At 40.2% G+C, this 24,509-nt stretch overlaps 1 protein-coding gene across 1 annotated transcript in view; it reads left to right on the forward strand.

Moving 5' to 3' along the window:
• The window catches only part of CPE (carboxypeptidase E), a 56,231-nt gene extending 38,370 nt beyond the window's left edge, over positions 1–17,861 (forward strand). The window contains exons 2-9 of the mRNA XM_080371174.1: positions 405–601; positions 2,432–2,599; positions 3,548–3,665; positions 4,621–4,803; positions 11,400–11,539; positions 13,853–13,952; positions 16,123–16,241; positions 17,275–17,861. Of these exons, the coding sequence (XP_080227300.1) occupies positions 405–601; positions 2,432–2,599; positions 3,548–3,665; positions 4,621–4,803; positions 11,400–11,539; positions 13,853–13,952; positions 16,123–16,241; positions 17,275–17,373 (1,124 nt within the window). The 3' untranslated portion in view covers positions 17,374–17,861. The remainder of the gene's footprint in view (positions 1–404; positions 602–2,431; positions 2,600–3,547; positions 3,666–4,620; positions 4,804–11,399; positions 11,540–13,852; positions 13,953–16,122; positions 16,242–17,274) is intronic.
• Positions 17,862–24,509: the final 6,648 nt, after the last annotated feature.

Raw genomic sequence — 24,509 nt, forward strand, 5'->3', positions numbered from 1 at the left:
GTGATAAGCTTTACTTAATCTTATAAAGAACATTAAAGGCAAGAAGCTCTGTTAGTGTCAGTTTATATATTTTAAAACTACCTAATCAAGACACTCTTTCTTAGTATTGGGGCATCAATTGCATTAGATCTCAACAATAGTAATGTTGATGGCAGTGCTTAGCATTTATTTTGGCATACTGTGTTGTCATCTGGTATTCTTTCTCTGTCTTTGGCAAACAGCTGAAAATAAATTGCAATTTGTTTAACCTAAATCCACTTTTTGGAAGGAGGCTTGTAGCTCCCTGGGGATACTGTGGCTAGTTGTGGTAATAGCGATGCCTACGTCTCAGGTGTGCTGTGTGATCCTGTCCATGGGTTATTTTTGTATGTTGTTCTAAGTCATGTTCTTCCTTTCTCTTGCAGGAGAACCAGAATTTAAATATGTTGGGAATATGCATGGGAATGAAGCTGTCGGAAGGGAGTTGCTCATCTTCTTGGCTCAGTACTTGTGTAATGAGTACCAGAAAGGAAATGAAACTATTATCAACTTGATCCATAGCACGCGTATCCATATCATGCCATCTCTGAATCCAGATGGCTTTGAGAAGGCAGCATCCCAGGTTTGTGCGGCTGCATATATCAGAATAGTTATCAATGCCTGTCAACCTTAGGATCATAATGACACTTGGACTAGCAGTTCTACAGATACCTGAACTCCTGGTGGTGATTCTTGAATGGAACAGCATAACTGAATTATTGCCCAATAGTACGGTAGTCTTGTTCTGTTTAACAAGGAGGATTTTATGCTTAGGTTTTCAACAAATAGCTGTCTCTCCTGTAAGTGAGTTTACTGTATTTTAAAATATAATGATGTCAATGTTTTATGCATATTCTTCCATATAAGTTCACTGACCAGACTGGTTCCTACCAAGTAACTTCTAGTAACACATGATGTTTCAGAAGTGGTACACCAGGGAAAGCTGATGTTTCCTTTGAGCATAGTCTCATGTAAATGCACTTACATGAGTTATTCACATTCATCAGAGCTTGATCCCAAAGCAAGCAATATTTGTGAGCCATCTTTTTAATACAAATAACTTTGATTTTAAATTTCAGGCATGAGGTACTTTAGTTAAGGTATTAGTCAAGAAAATTAGCATGTATTTTAGGATGACGACTCAGTCAAGAAACATGTAACATGTTAATGCACAATTAACAAATAGAGTTTTCTGGCGTGTATTATGTTCCAAACAGCAATAAGAATTTTCTTGTTTTACGCAGTGTAGTTATTTTTTAAATTAATATGGAAATTTTGAATCTTTTTATGTGACTATTTATTTATGATTAAATAAGTCAAACCTTAGTAAGATCTTTACTAAACTGATTGTTACAAAATCTTTTAAAAAAAAAATACCCCCGAAACCACAAACCTCTTTTAAACCATAGTCGGTCCTGTGTCGCCCTCTCGTGGTAGCGAAGTAGAAGCTGTCCTCAAGTTGTGGTATTTTACTGCGTTGAAATACCTCTCCGTAGAGTTTCTGTGATAATATTGTTTCAAACTTTTGCTCCCTAGTCAAAGTACGTTCCTTTTACATGGTTGCCTTACATGTTACAGGTGAATTATAATATGAATTGCTGTAGTGCCACTGTTGCTCTAACTTAGAAGTACACAGTGTGTAACAGTAGATCCAATGTACCCTTAGATTAAAGCCAGTCATCAACTAAACCTACTTCAAAAGAGTACTGAACGCTTACACAGGCAAGCTAGGGAAAACTATGTACTCTGAAGGCATTTTCTTAATGCAAGCCAAAACCTGTTTTAGAGAATCAGCTTAAAGAAAAGATTTTGCAGTAATTCTCATTGCATCTTTATTCAGTGCTACTGTTTCAGTGAACGAAGCTGACAGACACCATAAAAACAAAATCTGATGTAAACAAAGATTAAGGTCCTTCTTTACCCTGAAGCCATTTAGAGGAACTTTGAAACGAGCACAGATGTTCCTTGTGGCTGGCAGAGAAATAAATCTACAGCTGCTCTGAGGTGCCCTAAAATGAGGCCTGTAATCCATGGCCGTGGGCCTGAGGCAATGGGGAGAAGCCAGGGCTGGGGGCAAGGCTCATCAGGCACTGGAATTAAGGCCACGCAGGCCGGTAATTTTGCCCATCCTTTGCCTGGATCTGCCACCATGAGAGTGATCTTCTCCTCCAGCACCCTCAGTGAGCTAGAGGCTGGTTTTGTTCCCACAGTGCTCTAAGAAGAAATATGGGTGACTCAGCTCTTGGTGCCTCAGAAGTTTCTGCTCCCACATGATCCCTTCTTATTCTTGAGAACATGAGAAGTAAACCCATGATTGATGTTTGCGTGGCTAAACTTACCCATATAAAGCTTGGTATGTCATCTCCTGAGTCTGCTCATGTCCCTTCTCTTTGTATTCTCTCTCCCCATTCAGCCTGGTGAGCTTAAAGACTGGTTTGTTGGTCGAAGTAACGCCCAAGGGATAGATCTAAACCGAAATTTCCCGGATCTAGATAGAATAGTCTATGTTAATGAGAAAGAAGGTGGTCCAAACAACCATCTGCTGAAAAACATGAAAAAGGCTGTGGATCAGAATCCGAAGGTAAGCAGGGGCTGAATGTCGGGGCACTCACGTCCCCACCTCTGCCCTTTCACGCAGGCAGACACTTCGCAACCTCTGCGAGCTGTGTGTGTGGTCTTTACAACTCGCGTTCTTCTGAATATTTGGTTCATTTTATTAAATTTATCTGTCTGACGCTTCTTGAAATTTTTGTCAAAATGGCTTGCTGTAGTAAATCCTTTTGATCCACATTGCTTAATCCTAAGAAAATTCCTCACTCAAAACATGTTTTATTTTTAAGGCCAGAGATTGTGTAGCCTTCTCCCTTGGTTTTAAGCTATTCCTGCAGATGTTCTGCATTTTTACTGTTGCCAGAAATTCACGCATGCGTTGTGCTTAATTACATTTCCAGCTAGATAGCTCTTCTCACATATGACATGTGCATTTTTGTTAAGCTTAAGCCTTAAATATACAGGTGTGTATCTGGAGAGATTTTCGTTGTCTTGTGTTTACCCCAGAGGAAGTTCTAGAAAATACAGTGTTGTGACTGTAGCCCCATAGGACTGTGGCCTTAATAGCAATATTCTGTCTTCAAATTATTAAATGTAGTAAATTTACTTTCTATGCAGAGAATAGACTGCATCCTCCTAACAATTTTATTTCTTTATTTATTTTGAAATAGTTTCTTTTCCTTGGTTTAAAATTTGGTAGGAGCTTTTTGGCTGTAACAGGAAGAAGTGAAAGATTGAGGTTGCTTTATTTGTGGTCTCATTCTGAACTAATTTACACCAGTTTTAAACTTATATTAATCTACTTAATTATAAATCTATTGTAAAGGACTGATTAAGTTCTCTTGGAACTGAAAATTGCTGTTCAATTAAATGTCTTGCACAGTATATGTGATAAGAGTTAAGCCCACTAAATATAATTGAGTAAGTTTCTAATTTGGATTCTCAGTTTGTAACTGCTGGTAATGCTATTTTGTTTTAGCTTGCTCCTGAAACAAAAGGTGTCATTCACTGGATCATGGATATTCCCTTTGTGCTCTCTGCGAATCTTCATGGAGGAGACCTTGTTGCAAACTATCCTTATGATGAGACACGGAGTGGTATGTAATAGAAGCTAACATGAAACAGTAGGAGATAGAGATTACATTCTGTACTTATTTCTCTGCTACCTGAGGTTCACTCTGTAAACATCGTGTCACTGCATTGTAATGACTTGTTTTAGCATATTAATCACATTTAAAGCTAGTTGCTATATGACCATGTTTTCTAGTTTTGAAGATGTAATGATGTAATACCTGAGGGAATCATAGTCTCTCAGATATTTTAATCAAGGCACCTTGACTCTTAAATTAGCTGGGGCTGCCTGTACCCTGTTAAGTGAAGCAAGAGAGCTGTGTCTAGGCTGCCTGTATGATCTTGCACCTTTAAAAAATTAATAAAATGGATTTATGAAAGTGGTAGTGTGCTAATAGAAACAACTATCATTGTTTCCACTTTCTCAGTGTTGGTCCCATATAAAAAGGATCACATTTTAGCAGAGATGTTATAATTTAGCCACAGCAGTATTACTCTCTTTTTTTCTGCTACTAGGGGATGTGCATGACTGAAATGGTCATGATATGGTGGTATTGTTTGTAATTGAGAAAGTAGATGAAAGGAAAACACAGTTTAATTGCAAATCCTTTTTATATCAGACTGTGAAACTCTTCAGGGAGACACCTTTGTCTATGTACTGTGGGTTCTTCTAAGAAAATATCTAAAGCCTAGAATAACTTAGATTTTGTGGTGAACTTTTACTATTTTCATGTATATTGAGACTGATCCAAATAGTCACCTTAATAATGGGGCAACCTCATACAGGCAATTGATGAAGTACTGGGAAAATGTTTATGTTATTAAGGTAATGCTGTATGAGATTGGGATGCTGTGTGACACATACCTGTGTAGTTTCCAGGTACAGCCCTGCTGTGCAGTGCTGATAATCTAGGTTGCAAGCCCAGCTGGTTTGACTGCCCTTCTAATAATCCTTGCTCCTGGGCTTTCTTTCCTTCCTAGGCAGTGCTCATGAGTACAGTTCCTGTCCCGATGATGCTGTTTTTCAAAGCCTGGCTCGCAGTTACTCTTCTTTTAATCCTGCTATGTCTGACCCGAACAGACCGCCGTGTCGTAAAAATGATGATGACAGCAGCTTTGTGGATGGAACAACTAATGGTGGTGCATGGTACAGTGTCCCAGGAGGTGAGCTCCACTGTGTGGGGGTTTGTGTCACTGGTGGTCATTTTAGGCTACAGTTTTCACTAGTTTACGTATAGTCTGGAATACCACCAGGTTATCCACAACTTTTGGTCTGGTTAAGGGTAAATCAAAGGCTGATCACTCACCGTAGTACATTTATGAAGTCCCATAAAGTTCATTATGATGCTTGTTAAAATATTCTTCTCTTACTGTTTTTTCTTCAGTCAGGGTTCAGGTCATTGCAAATTTAATAGTCCTGCAGCAGGCAAATAATTGCTATGCTGTCATGAGAACTTAAGGGGGTTTTGGGTGTTTGTTTTGCTTTTGTTTTTCTTTTTTAAAAAAAGAATACAAAGTCCCCTGACAAACCCTGATGAGAGAAAGCAGGCTACTGACTCTTGTTTTAACCTCAATAATAAAAACATCCAACCCTGAAAGAACTGGAGAGGCCCAGTTTTGCGGCATTACAGGCAACATGAGTTTGGCCTTTGATTTCTATGGAAAGTAAACCAGCCATGAAGATAATTGTGTCTCCCTGCTTTGTGGCTTAATTAGTGCCTGATTCTTGCCCGGGTGATGTTCCCCTAGACTTTGGTGGAGCCTTCTGTGCTAAGAACAGCAGTGCTACTATGGCCACTTCAAGACTAATTTTCTAGGAGTCTAGAAGAGTAGCCTGAAATGAGACATTTCATTCCTTTTTATTAAGACTTGATATGTCATTTTCTTTGTAAACTGAGGCAAAAAGGTGTTGGGGTACCTAAATCTTTGAGTCTTCTGTATCTGCTAAACTTGGACAAAACTTTAGAATGAAAACTGAGCTGAGGATTTCTGAGCTGGAAACTGAGCTTGCATTGGAGTGATTTGCCTGTGCATTGGCTTTGTTAATTTATACCAGCTAACTCTGAATGCACACACCAGTTTTATTGTTTGCTTTCCTCTTAATATTCAATTGCAGCCTCTGAAAGAATTTTAAGTTTTTACCTGGAATGAGTAGGAGTCTCTCAAAACATTAGACAGCCTAGGTGGTAGCCTAACTACTTTTGTTACAGTAATGGGGTTACAAGAAAATAAAAATAATTAAGGTCATGTGAAGAAATTAGAAACAGAGCAATAACAGGTAGTGCTCACACAATCTGCATTCACCTGCTTATTCTTAGGGCTCTTATTCCCAGTCTTCCCAGGGGCAGCATGTTTCCTTTGCTGTGATACCACAGGTACCAGGGACGGGGTGTGAAGTAAAATGTTGACATTTCTGAATATGACTGAAAAGCAAAAATTTCCCTTTGTGTGAAGCTTTCCAGAGACTTTGAACTGGAACAATTAAAACACCCTTGACAAAACAGAGTTTGCATAATTTGAAAAAAAACCTTACTGCAAGCAAAATATTGAGAAGTTTAATGGTTAAGATTTGTTTCAATTCAGTTCAAAAATTATATGATTGAAATATTAGGTATTAATTATAAAAACATGGACATATTTAACTTCAGCTTTTCCCTTAGGAAAATGCTATAAAAAGCAGTCTTTCCATTGTTTTGATGAAATGCTCTGATTCCGTCTAAACTGCACATGCCAAAGGCACATTTTTCCATTAGAAAAACTTTTTGGAAAGTTTGAATTATTTTTTCCTGTTGGATCTTATTTTAAGTTGGACTGCAAATTCCCCAAGTGAGCTCTTTCCTTTTTTCTCATATGTTTATACAAAAGTTAGTGGACAGGAATCCTGGTTCTAACCAGGATCTATGATCCTAACATGGTACAGCCAATTAAAAAATTGAGATGACAATATACTCTGGACCATGCAGCATGAATCTGGGTTTTTTTTTCCCAAGTGTAGAAATCGGCTGACAAACTGTGACTTTTGAACAAAACCTCCATGGTAAAGTTTGCCATAAGCAGACTTGAAAAAAAAAATTCAGCAAAAACAGTTCTGTTGTTTCCATGTCTAGTGCTAAAGAAAATAATGAAACATTGTTTAGTTCAAGTGAAAATTTTCTTGAAAGCTTTAGCCAGAAAAGCTCTGGAAACCAAAATGTGGCAGTAAAATTATTGGTTATATCAGTGACCTTTTGCTATCTGTATGATAATGCACTCAAAGTTAGCAGCGGTGTAAGTTGTTGAAAAGCCATTTGTATTGCTTTAGGAAAAGTATTTCATTGTATATCCTTACCCAAGTTCAGAAGTTATCAAGAGAAACTCCCCGAAGACCTTGTCTCCATGGTACCTGCCCCAGTTCCGAGCTAGTTCCAGTGGTGCTTCTCTGCCATGGCACTGTTGGGTTGCTCTGGGCTGTTCCAGGTCCTGTGAGGGGACGTGAAAGTAGCTCAGTGCCCTGTGGGGATCTAAGGTTAGGCTTGCATCCCTGTGTCATCTCCCTGGGTTGAACGGAGGCAAAAGAAAAGAGGACTTGCCACAGGTTTATAGAGAAGGACAAGAACCAGAGCAACATGACTGGGAATAGAGATAGCAAATAGGTGAGAGTGGGTGCTGGAGCCGTGCTTGGTGTGCAAAGGGGTGCATGGCTTTAGCAGAGCGGTGGGAAGGGAAAGGGAAAGGAGAGAGTGGGGGACAGCTGAGCTAAGTGAGAGAGGCTGTGGTCTCCTAGATGGTGCCTTTGACAGTACCTCATCAGACCAAGAACTCTGACCTAGGAAGGGATGATTTTTCATTCTAATAAATTACTGAAGTTGCTGTTTTCCTATAGAGCTTATTATGGTGCTCTCAATTGTGCAGCATCTTTTCTTTGCCCGCATCATTCACGCACAGGAACTTCTACCTTCTCTAAAAGACAGCAGCGCGTGGTGGGCCAGCAGTTCCTTCGCTGGTTCCTCAGCATGCAGGGATAATATATGGGTGGCTCTCTCATGTGGCTATGGGTTGCTCTTGCACATGCTTTTCTGGATACCTGGGTTCTTTCATTAGGAAGGCTGAACGTCTGGTGGCAGAACCATCTGGTAGCAGCCTTTGTCTCAAACTGGAAGTAAGGATGAACCTCCATTATGCCCATGTTATGTCCATCACTTTTGACAAACCTCAGGATTTCCTCATCAGCCTCATGCAAGGTGGCAATTCTCTGTTTAGGCTTTGGGCTTTTGGGGTAGAGAGAGCAGATGATGTACAGGAATGTTTGATGCTTGCTTCTGTCTCTTAATACACTTTCTGTGAGGTTCTTTGCACCATTACCTGCTTAGCAGTTACTTTCTTCTGTGGAGCAGGGGTACAGAGGAATTAACTCCAACAGCATCTTTGTGCTAAACCTCAGACCATGATGCCTGTTACACTTGTTTTGTATTAGTTGTCATCTGTAATTAGTTGATTGTTGTAGGTTTTTCAGAGAGCAGCAAGCAAAGGCAAAAGGGTCATTCTTCTGTGTTCAGGAAAGGCCCTTTTAGTCACCAGACCTTGGGGAAAACAAGCCTGTACATAATATCCATGCTTTTTTTAACACTGGTCTTCACCCTATGAGCATGTAATTAATGATTTCACTTGCACGAGAAAGCCAAATTAAATTTGCACAGATAGCTTTAGTTTTGGTATTTCCTCAGCTGTTAAGCACATAACTTTTCAATAGCACTGATGTTTTTTTTTTAGTGTACCTTTTGTGTGTAGTATATATTTGGAAATGCAAATGAGAAGAACAGATAGTAATGAATTACTAGGTAACCACATGCCTGTTCTGCTTGTTCTGTCATTAGAGTCACCTGAGTCTGATCAGGTTCTTGTCATTACAAAAATAGGACTTCAAAGCAGCTGACATTGCTGTACTATTAGGTTATTGTTTAAGTGTTGTTTTTTTTATTTTCAGATACTCTCAAATTGCTCTTGGCACTCAATTAATTCCTAACTTGAATTACCTCTCATGTTACCAGTTTTGGAAGCAATGTTAGGTACATTTTTTTAGGATTTTATACAACAAGTTTAGGAGGCACACGTTTTCCCCATTATGCACAAGGCTCAGACTCATCCTGTCCTGCTAAAAGTTACTATCTTTATATGCATAGAAGCTGAACTAGCTTAGTGCTGTAGCTTGTAATTCAAGGTCTAAGTACTTCTGATGCCTGGATGCCAGGGGCACACCCTGCACTCCACTTTCTTTGTGATGGTTGGAGTTCCTTTTTTAAAAGCTGAAGAAATTACTTTTGTTTCATATTAGAAACTTATTTATGTAAGTACTAACGTAGTGACGCTGCAGTCCTTCGGGGTAGGAGAGCAGTGCAACAGAGGAGGGTTTGTGTTGCTTGGTTTCAAATAAAAGTCCTACACATGGTCAGTAATGAAGGGCATTCATTGCTGAATCTCAGTTATATCTGAGGTCTGCTAAGCCTTTCTGATCTTCAGAGAGCAGTCTCTGTTGAAGTATAAGAAAGTTAGTTTTGTGCTATCCTTTGTTAAAAAACAAGAGGCTGAGGCTTTGGGATTGTGGTGATGTGCATCCATGTGATGTATGCCATGTGCATAACAAGAAGGAATAGAGCAGTTAGAGCTTGCTGGTGGCAGCAAAGTTGCTGCAGTGTTGACTAAAACTTCTGAAATATGTTGATTTCTTGGGTATTGCACCTAATCACCATATTGCACAGGCAGATAAAGAGTGCATATTGTATATAGCCAGCACAACGCTCTCCAGATTACAGATGTAGTAGGCCACCATTTAGATCTAGGCTACCGTCATGCCATTCTCCGGTCCAGAGATGCAGATCACCGCCTGCAGCTCAGCAATGCAAGCTGCATTTTTTCAGAAGCGACACATATAAACTGTGGACCAGGCCAGGAGCTGGGAAACAAACTATAGGATATGGACATGCACAAAACTGGAAAATATATGGCTTTTTTTATTCCGTTCTTGAGAAACTAGGGCATCCTTGAGTCTCACCTTGCTTTGGGAGCTGGAGGGGAGGGAGAAACTTCCTGACAATTGGAGCAGTAATGGTCAAGAGTTGTTGGCACCGCAGTAACATTACATCACGCCCTTCAGCTCCCAGTTTTCCTCTTCATGAAGTAATTTCTTGCAGAAGAAAGACAGAAATGAAGAAAACCAGCATTATCTAGTGTCTGGCACAGATGCCTGGCAGTCAGCACTGCTGTCAGGATTTTACCCAACTCCACACTGTGTACTAGTGAATGGTCCATCTTGCGTTCTTCCTGGTGGGACATCAGAGTTCTCTCCCAGGAGCACCTTTGCCTGCTGTGTCCTCATTTTTCAGCCGTCTAAAAAAGATTTTGAAATGCAAACATTCTTTTAGGAATCTGAAAAGTCTCTGTTCCTGTCAGTAGTTAGGAGTGTCATTGCCTGGTTGGCAGAAAGTAGACTTTCCACCCTAATGTGTTGGCAAAATCCCACTTGACTCAATCTGTTTGCTGCCCTCAGGGTTCTCTTTTGGATAGGACATCAGCTCTCTGGACATTTTTGGACCAGTGAACAATACCAGTGCTTTGGTGAAGAGACTGTGTTAGGTCTCATATGTATTTTGCATGGGGGAACACAGGGCTGAATGAATTAGCTGTGTTTGAAACACTTTCAAATCCTTCCCTGACCTCCATGGGGATGCTCAAAATGCTTGTTAACCTTTTTCTTTTCAGTCCTCCATTTGAGAATCCACTGACTCTGCTGACTAGATAGAGCAGGAAAGCACGAGCTAGTTCTACATCAGCTTCTAAAAAGAATATATTTATAACCCTCCTGGGGACAGCCACAGTCCCTCTCCAGCTAGTTGATGCATTTACAAAACTGGGCACCAGCTTGGTTATTAGTTGACAGTTGAGAAAATAGCCAGTGTTCCCATGTAGTACTAGTAGGGGCTCAGAAATGTAAGAGTGCCTCTTTCCCATCACGTTTTTATTCCTAGTAGTGATGCTACTATATATATTTCTAAATTCCTAGGATTAAAGTTGCATTCATAATGATGTTTCTCTTTTCTTGAAGGCTATGCAGTATTGATTTTGCAGAGGCATCGAGTGGTTGGGAAATACCTCCGTCCATGGAAAAATTTCCATGTAAATAAAGTTTATAGGAGGTTTGCTTATCTGTTGTTTTGGTGGGAAATATTTGGAATCTATGCACAAAAGCTTGACAAAGAAAATAGCAAACAGATGCTTTTTATGGAAAATGTTAATCAAGTTGATACCCTATATTTTCAGAAGAAAAACTCAACACGTTTTTGACCCATCTTTACAAACCTCTTCATAGTCACTTTATCATGTTTCATTTGCTTTGTAATTAAATGTCCTTCTTCTTCTTGGCTTATGGAAATACTTCAGCCATAATTGGAAATAATTTTCTGTTCCTGAAGAGAAATGATTAATGTGTCAGCTGTCCAAAAACATGTCAAGTAGGAGTATCCCGGCTGGGTGCAGCAGCAGGTAGAAGTATACAGGGCAGATGTCAAGTCTTCTGTAAACTTTCCATGGGAAGGAAACTTTTTTTGGAGAATTGTCTCATTGGTTTCTCTGATTTAAAGCTTCTGAATTCAGAATGAAGCTGATTAAATGGAACTGTGCCAACTGTATTTACAGCTATTCTTAATAGCTCCAGCATCTCACGTATCCCCCTTTATTTACATCAGAACAATGCAAAATGCATCGCTAACTCTTTTCTGCCATTGTAGGAATGCAGGATTTCAATTACCTCAGCAGCAACTGCTTTGAAATCACAGTGGAGCTTAGCTGTGAAAAATTCCCACCCGAAGAAACTTTGAAGGGCTACTGGGAGGACAACAAGAACTCCCTTATCAATTACATTGAGCAGGTAACAAAAAAGAATCTGGCAAAACTCTAGTTACTGTACATAAAACTTGTAAACTCTGTGCTGTGAGAACATCTAATTCAAGATTTCATAACAACCCGATTGGTGCTCCATAATTCTTATGGTAAACCCCGTGTGGTCTTTCTAAATATGCAGAAGAGGGGAGAAGAAAGATAATACTATAGTATCTCACTTTAGCTGTTGTAGACATTTAATTTAAATGATTTGTGTTGGTTTCCTCAATGAAAAGAAATACACATCACCGGAGTGTATAATTAATTCCCCCAGCACTGGTGTGTATACTGAGAGAGATGGATTGCCCTCTGCAGATAGGAACGTGTGCGTACAGATGTGGGATGAATCACTCTGGGTGTGCAGAGACCCCACACAGCTGGATTAGGCTGTAGCTGCCTGGCACTTCAGTGTCATGTCAGGGGACATCTCTGATCCTGGTTTTGTAGATACTCTGCAGCTCTCTGATTGCATGAGCTGCTGATACTCAACACAGAGCTGTCAGTGCGATGATTTCATTAACAATTACACAAAATCTGGTTAGACGTGTGAAGTGTAGTCATGAGTTTAGTGTGCTAATGCATTTTTATAAGTTTAAACTCCTGAAATAGATCTCTCTGTGTGTTTTGGGGTTGGGTTTTTTGTTTTTTTTGTTTGGTTTTGGGTTTTTTAATCATTTCATGTCAGCGTAACAAGCTGCACTGAAACGATGTTTCCAAGCACTGTGGGAGTATCAAATTTATGAAACCTGGATATTGTAGTTAAAGATCACAAATATATCTGATATCATTAATGGCTGCACACCTGGGACTTGAAATCAGAAACATACTTTGTTAGCATAGCTGGTCAATTAATACATTAATTTCTTTAATAACTTATTTGTGCAAAAATGCTTTAGTTAACCAGAAATTTGAAGTATTTGACTATTTGAAATGTTTGAGTTACACTGTTCTGTTAGTAAGTTGGATGTGGGCTGAAGAAAAAGCTGTACCTGCCCTGCAGATTTGTACCCATTTGAGATGGGATCCATCTCAAATTGTAGCTCCTTTGCGCATGGGTTAATTTTCTCTGATCATGGAGAACTATGGTGTCACTGCATTTTCAAGATTACTAATGTGTAAGAGATTATTTTGCCAACTTCCTTTGCTCCTGTGGAACTGCTGCCTTTATCCTTGAATTATCCTTGAAGTTCAGATGGTCTATCTGGCATTGGTTTTTATCCTCTTACAGGATAAGAGGCCCAGCTCTATGCTCCAGCTCACCCGAGATTGCAGAGGACAGGGCAAATATGTACTTTCTGCTTTCCTGAGCCGATCGGTGTCAGGCTTCTCCCACAGTGTAAATTAGAGGAATCTGCTGAACTAAATCATAGCAGCTGAATGCACCACACAAGTTCATAAAGGGGAGCATCAAGATCTCAAAGTAAAATTTGTGATCCACAAGTCTTTTCAAATATCACAGAGCCAGAGAGAAGCCTGGACTCCACAGCACTTCGTTTCCAGGCTCCCAGTGAGATGCATCCCTGCACAGGTTCAGAACGTCCTGTTCTCCCCGGTGCTGGGAGCTCCCCATTTTGGGCTGGGAAGGGGCGGTTGCCCCTGAGGAGCTCAGTGCTTTCAGACCATGTTACAGAAATACCAGCAGGACTGGTCTCTCCACACACTGCGGTCAGTCAGCACTTTTGCTTCACGTGTTGTGGGAAGAGGCAGATTAGGTACTGCTGGTGCTGTCGCCTGGAGCGTGTTGTGGAGAGGCAAGGAGGAGCTAGGGCATGGCCCACCGCTGCCTTTCGCTCACAGGCCATGTGGTCCCAGCTGAAAGACCTGGATGTTTTGGGTGCACAGTAATGCTCAAGCATCTCACACAGGGATTGCCACTCAAAATCCAAGTGCCCACATTTAACCTTGTTAATGTTTCACCTTTAAGCAGTTATGTCCATTATTAGCCCTAAAGTCTTAGTTGATGCAACTTTATCTTTCAGAGCTTTTCAGTGCATTCATTAATCCCTGGTGACAAAGGCTTTCCAGTCCATGTTCACATATATTATGATTTGCTGCACCTTTCTGAGAAATGCTTGCATTGCACAGAGAGATTGGTCTAACTGGCAGCTGAATTACGTTTCCTCTTCGCTGTTTGTTCTATTATGATGTTTAGTAATTAACTTTGATAGTGCTCAGCCTGTAGACCGTGGGATCCATAACATGCATTGTTGGAGACACCGATAGATATGATGAAAATGCCATCTACCCTTAAGAATTTTCCAGTGATTTCCCATGCGTTACTGACTTTATTTATTTATTTTAGATTCATCGAGGAGTGAAGGGGTTTGTTAAAGATCTTCAGGGCAATCCAATAGCAAATGCTACAATTTCTGTGGAGGGAATAAGCCACGACATTACATCAGGTGAGTGTTGTGCCTCAGCAAAACAAGAAGTGCTGGAATATAGTGCTTCTCCCTCTACCTGGCAGCCTGGAGCCATTTCAGAGCTTATTAGCTGAAGCTTTAAGGGAGCGAAATTTTCAATAAGTTTGTTGCCTGCAGGATTTAGTGAATCTTTCTCTTGTATTGTGCTCTTAAAGTAGCTGGAAACTAGTTGTTTGATCTTTGTGGGGATCTGGTGTGAATTGGTTCTGGTGGCTTTTGGCTATTTGTGCTTAGTTTGTCTTCTGATTTGTGGCATGAGCTGTGTTCCACAGCTCTGCCAGGATTTGAAGTCGTGTCGGCAGTGCCATTTTGAGTTTGAAGGCTAAATTGTCGTTCAAAAGTGTTATATTACTTAATGTTGCAATCATACCTTTTGGTATGTAAATTCTTGCCAGATTTTCAGTTTACATAACTTCCTCCTATGATGATAAATTCTCTCATCTGTTTACAGTTATGTGACCTTTTTTTTAGAAGAGTGGTTCTAAAAGAGGGAAGTATTGTGTTGGTATTCATATAAAATTGTGTGTCACCTCCTCAGTGGTGGTGTCCTTTATTCTAGGAATGAATTCAAAGGTAGCTCGCACAGTGCCGACTTGCAGTCTTCCCTGTGGATCTGATACTTTCTTAGTCTGAATGACAATTTCTTTTGTTTGCACCAGATAATAATTAGAAAAAAAAAAATGTCATTGCTTTATGCCTGAAGTTACATTGTGGTCGTTTTCTCAGTGACATGTCTGACTGTACTGTTAGAGGTGCAGGATACTATGAAACAGGACTGTTAGACCCTTCAGGTGGCTTCAGTTTGTATTTGTTCTCACTTCACCTGCAAAGAGGCCAGCATTTCCACCAAGCAGAACAGTCTGTGATAGCATAGCCACCTTCTTCCACTGTGTATAAGAAGGCAAAAAGTATGGTGGCTGGAAATAAATTTTGAGGGATAATAAAAAGGGAATAAGCTCTGCAAAGCAGTATTTTGGGGTATGAGAGTAATGCCTATGGTACTACAGCTCATTCCTCTACAGTACAGAAAAGCATCTAATTGTGAATTCTCTCACATCATTGTGTGTGTATAAGCCTGGGAAGCATGGATTGCAAAACACTGAGGAAAACAAGTACTTGAATTTTAGCACATTCAAAAAGAAACATAAATGTTCTTTGGCTTTTTTTTTTTTTTTCCTTGCTCCTTTGTTCATGAGTTAAAATTTGTTCCAGTGCCAGGAATTAAAGAGATCATTATCGTAGCTCTGCAGCAGTATTTTTTTCCTTTCTGTTTTGTGAAGAGAAAAGTTTGGGAACAACTGGACTGACTACTGACGTGTTTTGACCATGCGAATTGCAGACTTTTAAGTAGTATTTCCCACCGTGCTCTGTGTAGCTGCAGACATGCTGAAAAAGCATTTAAGGAACTGGCAGTAAGAGCATGGCTAAGGCTTTTAAGTGGCAGTGCTAACTGACCTTTAGAACAGGCTTGCAGTGTTTTCTGGAGATCGAGACATGCAGAGTGTCAGCCTGTGACAAGTTAGACAGTTGTGTGCGGTTGGTGCAGGGAGGATCTGAGTCTGTGAAAATGGGAGAGGGTCATATCTAGAGAAGATGATGATGCATTTTTATTCTGTGACTGAAAAAGATGATCTGCAGTAGCACTTAGTGCAGTAGGAGCTTAGTGCTTTGACCTTATTGGATCAAACTTTCATTTCTTTGTTTAGCTAAACAGTGGAAAAAAGCCCTAGACGTTGCCTGGATACTGAAACACATAGGTGATGCTTCAGGGGTGATACATGTGCAGTATTCTAGGAAATGACAATTTATAGCTTCCTCTGCAAGATAAACTGCTTCTAAAGTGGGATAATGTCCCGTATTGTCCTTTTCTTCAGCGTGCTGGAGAGCCTTCAGCCTCAGCGGGCAAAATCTTTCATGGAGGCTACAGCACAACTTCAGAGTTTAAATCTGCGTTTTGGTTAACGGAAAAGAAGAAAATCTGTAATGGTGTATTTATACAGCCCTTACAGAAGAAACCGTTCAGACAGACAAAAGGAAAGGACTGACAGGAATGCAAAAGGCTCTGACAAGATATACGGTCCCTTCTTAGCTGCATAATGAGTTTTATACATATTTATTTGGATTTTTTTCTTCTGCTTCTTCTCTACAGCCAAGGATGGTGATTATTGGAGATTGCTTGTGCCTGGAAATTACAAACTTACAGCCTCAGCACCAGGCTATCTAGCAATAACTAAAAAAGTGGCTGTGCCCTTTAGCCCTGCAGTTGTGGTAAGTGCTCGTGTGTTGGTTTATCGTCTATAATTTATGAAAAAAACCCTCTTTATTTCTGTCATGCATGGTATACATATAAGCAGGAGGTGATTTTTGAGACTGTTTCAGAATATGCTAATTTAGAAGTCAGTCTGGAAATCTACTCTTCTAGTACTTGCTGCACAAGCCCATGAGAGTAATCTCATTGTAAACTCATTTCATCTCCTACTTGTCTTACTTAAAATGAAAAGACACAGAGAAGGGTAATATTGAGATACTTAAACTTTTGTTTTATTGATTAACGTGTGACTTGCCAATCAGAGAGAACATTTACAGAACATATTGAAATAGTGCAGCATAATAAGGAAGAGATGTTGAGGTTTTCATTGAGACCATATATTTTTAATCTTGTCAAGTGACTACCTGCATAGGTTAAAACCAGTGTTCGGCTCTGCAGGAACAGTGATGGAGCGCTGTTCTGTGTAGATTCCCAGCATGTATGGCAAGTAAGATCTAGGCTGCATCTAAGAGTTTAGAAGCATTTTTCCATCAAATCCTGGGATATACTATACTAGCACATCATATCTACACTAATGAGCCGTGTGTCAGGAAAGCTCCCTGGATCTTATTGATGGCATAAAATTGAATACGTTTTGATATGTTAGGGGTCTGCATTGCTAGGTGTTAGTAATATTCTGAAAATACTTTTTATTTTTTGCTAGATGATTTATATGGCTGGCAGTTTTAATTTCAGTGGCCCATATTTTTTAACATTTTTAGATGTCAAAGACTGGACAGCTGTCTGCTTTCTTTTGGAAATTTTGTTCACCTATGTGCATTTTTAGATAAGTTTATTTTACTGGTTTGCTAGTATTACATGTATTAAAATCAGCCTTGAGACACTTCGAAATAAACCTAGCCTAAATGGAGGTACCTCCCTAAGCCCCCGTGTCTGTGTTAAACAACTTCTTTCAATAAATGACTCTGAAAAGCTTACACTTCTCTCTTTCTACAAGCCTTACCAATGTTTTTAATTGTTTCCCTCACTCAGGTTGATTTTGAACTGGAGTCATTGTCTGAAAGGAAGGAAGAGGAGAAAGAAGAGTTGATGGAATGGTGGAAGATGATGTCAGAAACACTTAATTTTTAATTGAAGATTTTGACTTTACAGCTTTTAATCTATTATATGTTGACTATAGTATAATGTACTGTGGAAAGTCCCCAAATTCTAGATTTTGTGCACTTAATTAACTTTGATTTTTGCAGTCATCTTTTGTTTAATATGATTACAAGTAACTACTAGCTTCCTAGCTAGATAAGTTATTAATTTTCTTTCATATTATAGAAAATCTACTCTTATATACAAATGAGAAAAAAATGAGTGAATGTCTCTGCAGCCTATATGGAAATACAATCTATTGTGTATTATTTGCAAGTTCAGAATATGTAGGTTAACTCATGATTTTAAAAAAGGAATATGCTGTAGTCAATTCCCAATACTGCCAGAAATACTTGAGAGTGCATAGTAGTAGACAGTGCTGTTTACTGAGTTCGATAATGGATGTTATTGAAAAGATTTATAATAACAGTGTGCGGTGTAATAATGTTTTACAAGGATTAAAATTCAGTATAACATTTTGTATGTCTCTGGTGTTGGGGCTATTTAAATATGTAAGAAACATAAGCTGACTTCATTTTAGTAAGCAGAAGGAATCTGCATAAGCTCTTTTATTTAAAATGTCATGGAATGAAGTCAGGAAACAGAGCTTTATTCCTTAAACTGTTGATCATATTTCAAGATCAGGTTTTAATTATTTCTCATTAGTTATTAACCAAATGAAAAATTCTGAATGGGCACAGAAGAGCTTGTACAAATTGTTAATATGCTGCTTGTGTGTGTTTTACAGCAAGAAAAACCCCCAACATTTCAGGTGATGTCTGTTTTAATTAGATAACTACCTTTTCAGCAATCTTTACATGTGTCAGTGGTGTCTCGATAATCAGCTGAAAGTTCGTATATGTTCAGGGAAAGCTACCAATACATTACAGTTTCGACAATGAACTGGAAGTCTACTGGGAACATGCATTTAGTCTCATAACCCAAGAAGGGCTTTGTTTTCAATTTTGTTTTTTCTGCTGGTTAGTCATGGCTACTACTAGAAGCAAGACAGAGAAATGAAAATTTTTTCAGTGTGGTGAAATTTTCCCCAAATACTTGAAGGTGATACAAAAAGCAACTTTGATTTTAGAAGATCCTTCTTCCTTCCATTTTTTTTAGTGTGCTTGAATTAACTTGCTTTAGTATTTTGTTTAAAATGAGTGAAATTTGCAGAGTCAGAGAATACACATGAACTGTAGTGGGTGCAAGTTTGGTATACTGAAACCACTGCTGGTATGCTACTTGATAGCAGCTAAGCATCTCATCTGCATGACAGCTTACACACTATTGCTGGTCTATTTTAATTCAAGATCAGGTGTTTGATACAGATTTCCTTCCTCTCTTTCTTTAGTATCACTGTCTGTGTTTTGAAATTAGCATATTATTTTAGTTGATGCTGTAGGAATTCGGTACCAACCAATGATGTACTGTCATGCTCCTGCCATAAGTGAAAAATCACCTGTTCAGGTGTAGGATTGACATTTACCTCCTTTGGGTATTTAAAAACCTACTGAAAGTACTGTTGCCTGAGAACTTGAAATTCTTTAATAAAAATAACACTTTGTCCTTTAAATTAACAAGCTTAAGGTTTGACACACATTGATAAATTGAACAGCAATAAAAAGGCATAAACGTTCTCTCTCTGATGAAGAGTTTGCTATGTAACCTGTAGCTCATTTGCATAGTGGATTTTTAATTCCAAACTTCAGGGGAATTTCAGTTGCTGTAAGTTGTTATGGAGTGATGAACTTCGGATCTCCATTGCGATGAGGAACCTCTGTGGCAAACAAAGAATCTTACCTGAACGTGTCTTGATAACCACTTGTGGCTAGCTGTGTGCAAGAGTGTGCGTAAAGGATGCCCAGTTACACCAACTCGGGTGTTAATGACAATTGGAAAGGCTAAGATGCAGCACAAAACAGTGTATGGAAGTAACGATTCTGTTTTCAACTGAACCAGGTAAAATCAAAGTAAACAGGCTAAAAATTAATTAAACAAGAGACTGCTGGCATGTGGGCAAAAGGCTACATTTGTCTTGTAAACTAATGTAATAAGGCAAGCGTATATTTGTACAGAACATCCTCTCTGCCCCTTCCAAACCTAACAGTTTCAATCCAAATGATGTTACTATGTGGCATGATGCCTGTCATGCATCCAGTCTTCCTGTGTGGTGGATTGTGTGGCATAGTTAGTGCAGACATTACATCAAAGTGATCTCATAACAGATTTCTAATCTGTACTTGTAACGTGTGTGAGATCCTCTGGTTTACTGTTTCATGTGTTTGCAGTTAAATGTGGTGTCCCTTAAATGGTCTCTTCATTTTGCTCTAGGTGACTGCCTGCTATTACTGGGCTGAGAACAGGTTAAAGTGATTAAATGTTACAACACCAGAACCACTGCCACTGTTCTTGCTGTAGGTAAATATCCTTAAGAACAGCATAGCCAGGACTCTCAATTAATTCATTCATTATGTAGCTTTCCTAGCTGAACTGAGCTGTGTTGTAGGACTGTGTATGTTTAAATGGAAGATTAAAGTGTTGTGTGATGCTGAGCTTTTGGTTAAAAAGGTACATGCTGTACTATTGTACAATAAATCTACAGGTCTATTTAAAATGTAAAACGTGTGAGTAATTTACAGGTTCAAAACTTCGGCTGTGCATGTCTGTGAAGTGTGCAATGAACATCCTTGCTGAAGTGTGTGTGCCAATTAATCTGCTGTTTGAACAGAGAAATGAGACTGGGATTAATGCTGGTATCCTGTTGAGAGCCATCCATAACCCCTTAACTTTGTGCCAGAGCATCCTCCTCCTGGTGTATATGTCTTTCTAAGTGCTTTTTCCATGCAGGTTTTCAAGTCAATTAATGGATGAGAATTAGATGCTTTGCATCCATGCGGTGTCAGTTGGGACAAGGCATACACTTTTGTGTGTCTCCCACTTCCACAGTATTAACAAATTATTCTTTTTCCATACCAATCATTAGGAATGGAAAGCACAGTCTGCACTGTGTTTAAAGACCTGTGATGCTACACATTCCTTATAACTACAGTGGTCAGGATTATAGTCATGAAATCGGTCAAATAGAATCGCTGCATCTGAATTGTTTCCCTGTTGCGAGATTGTAGTGTTCACATTGATATATGTGAATTCACATACAGTCGTGGCTATTTCTGAGCTGATAATAACATACATTAAAGTGTAATTTTAAACTGATAGGTATATAAGAAAGAATTGCTGCCAGGTTGAGCTTTTTTAAGCAGATCTAACAGGTGTGTTAGGAACGTTCAATATAACTATCCCATGAAATGAAGAGGATTCAGAGGAGGATGACAAGTAGGTTTAGAGGAGCTGGGATTTAAAGTTAAAGGCACAGTTCCCAAGAGCCGGATTCTCTCCCATATCTCAGCTTAGTTTGACTCAGGCCTGTGGAGGCTGTAGAATAGCAGCAGTTTCACGATCACCTCTGTATGAATTAGAGCAGCTGTCTAGAGCTTGTAAGTCAGCCTGCTCCACGGGAGGAGTGCCTTGGTTCTTACCTGTAGTAAATGCAGGACCCAGACACATCATTGCAGAGCTTGCTTTCTGCCTTCCTGAATCTTGCAAAGAATTCATTCTGAATGTCTCCTTGCTGGTATTTCATTCCCCCTGTATGTTTCTGGTTATGTAGAGCTACATGTGCTGTGAATAATTTACTGCTTGTTAATTTGACTCATAAGTTTGGTCATCGACACAGCCTGTCTTCCAGTATTTCTGACTTCTGTAATTAAACCCAGAAAACAGGAACACTTGCGAGATTTTTCTGAAGGTCATGCCATAAAACCCCCCAGTGGGTTGGTGTGTCTCCTGGTTCATAAGGGTTTTGAGTGAGCTTGCCTCAGGTTTCCATTTTCAAAGCCTGCTTTAATGGGAGAAAATGACAGCTGAGAAGTTGATGTAATCCTATGCCTCCAGGGGCTGGGGTTTTGAGACATATAGCAAGTATTGGAATAGGCAGTATAAAAATTAGATATTTAGAAACAACTGCTGTTTACTTTTACTAACTGTGATAATGGGAGTATATTAATTGAGTTAAATAGCTCTGCAGTGCTGATATTTCTTCAGCTCTCGTTATTTTGCCTCTCCATGCCCCAGGCATTGTATTTCAGCAATGACTTAAACACACCCATGATTAGGCACCATTTATCACAGTGCTAGATTTTCCCTGAATTAATGGTTAATACTTCATGTTATTGTAGCTTTGTTCTACTTTCATATTCAGTTAAGCCACCACAGATTTTTGTATTCGCACATCCCTCTGTGCACAGTGGAAATTGTCAGAGAGACTGAGGAGTTTGTCTCCCGTGCTGGGAATGTAGAGGGAATTTTGACATCTGGGAAGGCACTGGAAGCAGTTTAGTATTGTGAAATAAATAGATTTTATAGACCTTTTTGCTAATCATTCTTTAGTGAAGGGCTGAATAGGATTATGTGCCTATGGGATTCTAAGAGTGCAGGATGTCCATGCCTTTAGACTTCAGGTAAAGCTCCTCTGGAAAGGTTCCCGTTAGTTTCACTGAGGTTTTTATCAGACCCTCAGGCCTGGAGTCTGAGCAGTCAGGACTATCTGGTGCCAAGGCTACTCATTTTGTATTAGCAGTAATTGTTCTTCATCTTCTCCTGGAGAAAGGCACAAAATAATAAAGAAATGAAGCCCACTTTCACAAAGTGCAGAATTGGTCGCGGAACTTGTTAAGACACTGCAAGACCTAAAGTAGAAATAATGGAGATTAGCTGGGCCAGTGGCAACCTACAGCTCACTAAGCCTCTGAACTGCTGGAGGATAGGAGAGTAGGGTAGGTCACGGTGCCATTTTTGTTACGTTCACCCACCGAGGATGTGGTCAGGGCCATCTTTTACATGACCAGCTAGATGAACTTCTCACCTGGCTGTGGGTGGCAGCGACAGAGGGGCTCACAGTGCTGCAGTGCCGTCCGGTAACATGAGGTTCCAGTTCATGGACTCCCTCAGAGGAGCACCTGCTCCACCGGCCGCCGTGGTGCATGTGCTGGCGTCCAGGGGCGCGGAACCAACATCCCTCCGCGTTCCAGCACCTCTGACACAAAAGGTAAATTAAACATATTTCAGAAACTATGGACAAGATTCCAGAGCGGACATGGCTGCCAAGAACAGTACGAGATCACAGCCTGGCTTCTCTCCCGTCAGCTCGCTAAAGTGGGCTCATGTGCTTTCCTCGGCCGCTGCCAGCTCAGCGGGTGTGTCACAAGCTGGCCCAGCCCGAGCAGCTCAAGGATCACTTGTGCCGAGGCCCATCAGGAGTGGATTACAGAGCTTTCTTGTGCCTAAGATCCTAAGTTTGCACTTGCGCTGGGAGGAGGGTCCCGCAGCATGGCCTGGTGTCCTGAACCTCGGGTCTCTGGAGCAGGGGGGACCCCACCAGTAGCTTGCTCTTGGCCTGCATGCTTAGGTGTCTTCCAGGGAAATTAGAAGGCAGCTGCTACGCCTCGCTGGTGGTGTAAAAGGAAAGATCTGGCCTATGCCTCGGACTCCGTGTCAGAGCATGGCAGGCAGATGGTAAGACTGGGAAGCTGGGAGGTGCTCGTGGATCCCGTAGGTTAGGCATGAACTTAGAAACTCCATCCAAAAAGGGATAGTAGTAAACCCAGCGTCACCTTCTTTCCCCTCCAGATTCAGGTAATTTATTTGAAGGTTTATCATGATAGTGATATTTATCCCTGTATATACATACATCAGCATGTCTGCTTTGTGTTTCCTGTGGGGTCTGGAATGCTTCTGAGTTTAAAGAAGTTTTGGATAAAATACAGAAGCAGCTTTGGGAGCAGGAGCAGGCTGGAAGACGTGCGCTAGCTGCCTCGTGCTGCACAGTGTTTGTCGCTGCTGTGTGGCGAAGGAGGGGCATTTGCTCCAGTCCCAGTGTTTGGTTTCAACAGATGTAATAAAAACTGTTGGGAGGCACTTTTTGCTGATGTATAGTGGGTGAAAACTTAGGGCCCAGAAAGCTCTTACTGCAAAGAAAAGGCTTCGATGCTGTAAAGTTTATCTTTTGGATTCGCTGTGTGCATATGTACATAAATGTGTGTGGGAGCAAAGGAGCAGAGCAAGAACGTACAGCATCTTCTCCAGGCTATTTTAGGCACTTAATTGCTTGGAAATCCTTGAATGCACCTATTCTGTTTGCCATAAAGGGAATGCAGGCTCCTGGTTTTATGGATCACATCTGAATTAGATACCTGCGTTATTAGATATGGTAGCGCCAGGCAGACGCTTGTGTTATAGGGCGAGGTGCCCCGGAGGCAAAGGAAGCACCCCCCAGCCGGGAGGGCCAGGCAGGCACCTTAGCAAAGAGGCCAGTGAAGCATGGCGTCCACTTGCTGCTTACAGGAATATTTTAAAATATGTAACATACAGCTCTAATGTAGTTGGTGGCCGTGTTAAAACGACAAGTGTGCAGGCTGTCTTGCATCACGCCTGGTGCACCAGATGCCCTTCACACACGGTGCTGAAGCCTGTAGACCTGAATCAGTCACTGCGTTTTGACCTAAAAATCATATTGGCTGTTTTAGTAGGGCTTTTGGAAAAGAAACTTCTGAAGGGAATGCTTTCTTGTGCCTTCTTCAGGAAACTGAAAGACTAAATGAAGGGAAACTGGTTTTGAAGTTTGTGATACCAGAACATGACACACCCCCTTCCAAATATATTTTGTATTCCATCTTTAGCTATTTCCCCATATGTCTGACAGGCCTCGGCGTCAGATGCCTGTTAATGTATGTGGTAATATGCAAGATGTTAAACATCTGCAAAATCTTCTGCTCATTTTTGTAATGTCTCAAAAGTTAGACACAGCCTGCAGGGGATTTCCACCAAAAAGAAACAAAATCTGGAGGACGTTCTAAGTTAAGTCATTCAATATTTGTTTGCCAATGCACTGGATGGTATTACAAGCTGCCAAGATAAATTCAAATTAACGTGAAAAATATTCAGTACTGTTGGTTCTGAGTTTGCATAAGTTGCTGGCACATGAAGTTAAGAATTCTCAGATAAAAAGTTGCCAGGAAAACGAAGTCCAAATGAAAAAGAATAATAATGACATATAATACACTTGAACAAGT

This window comes from Falco punctatus (genome assembly GCF_963210335.1).
Source record: "Falco punctatus genome assembly, chromosome: 1".
Lineage (NCBI taxonomy): Eukaryota > Metazoa > Chordata > Aves > Falconiformes > Falconidae > Falco > Falco punctatus.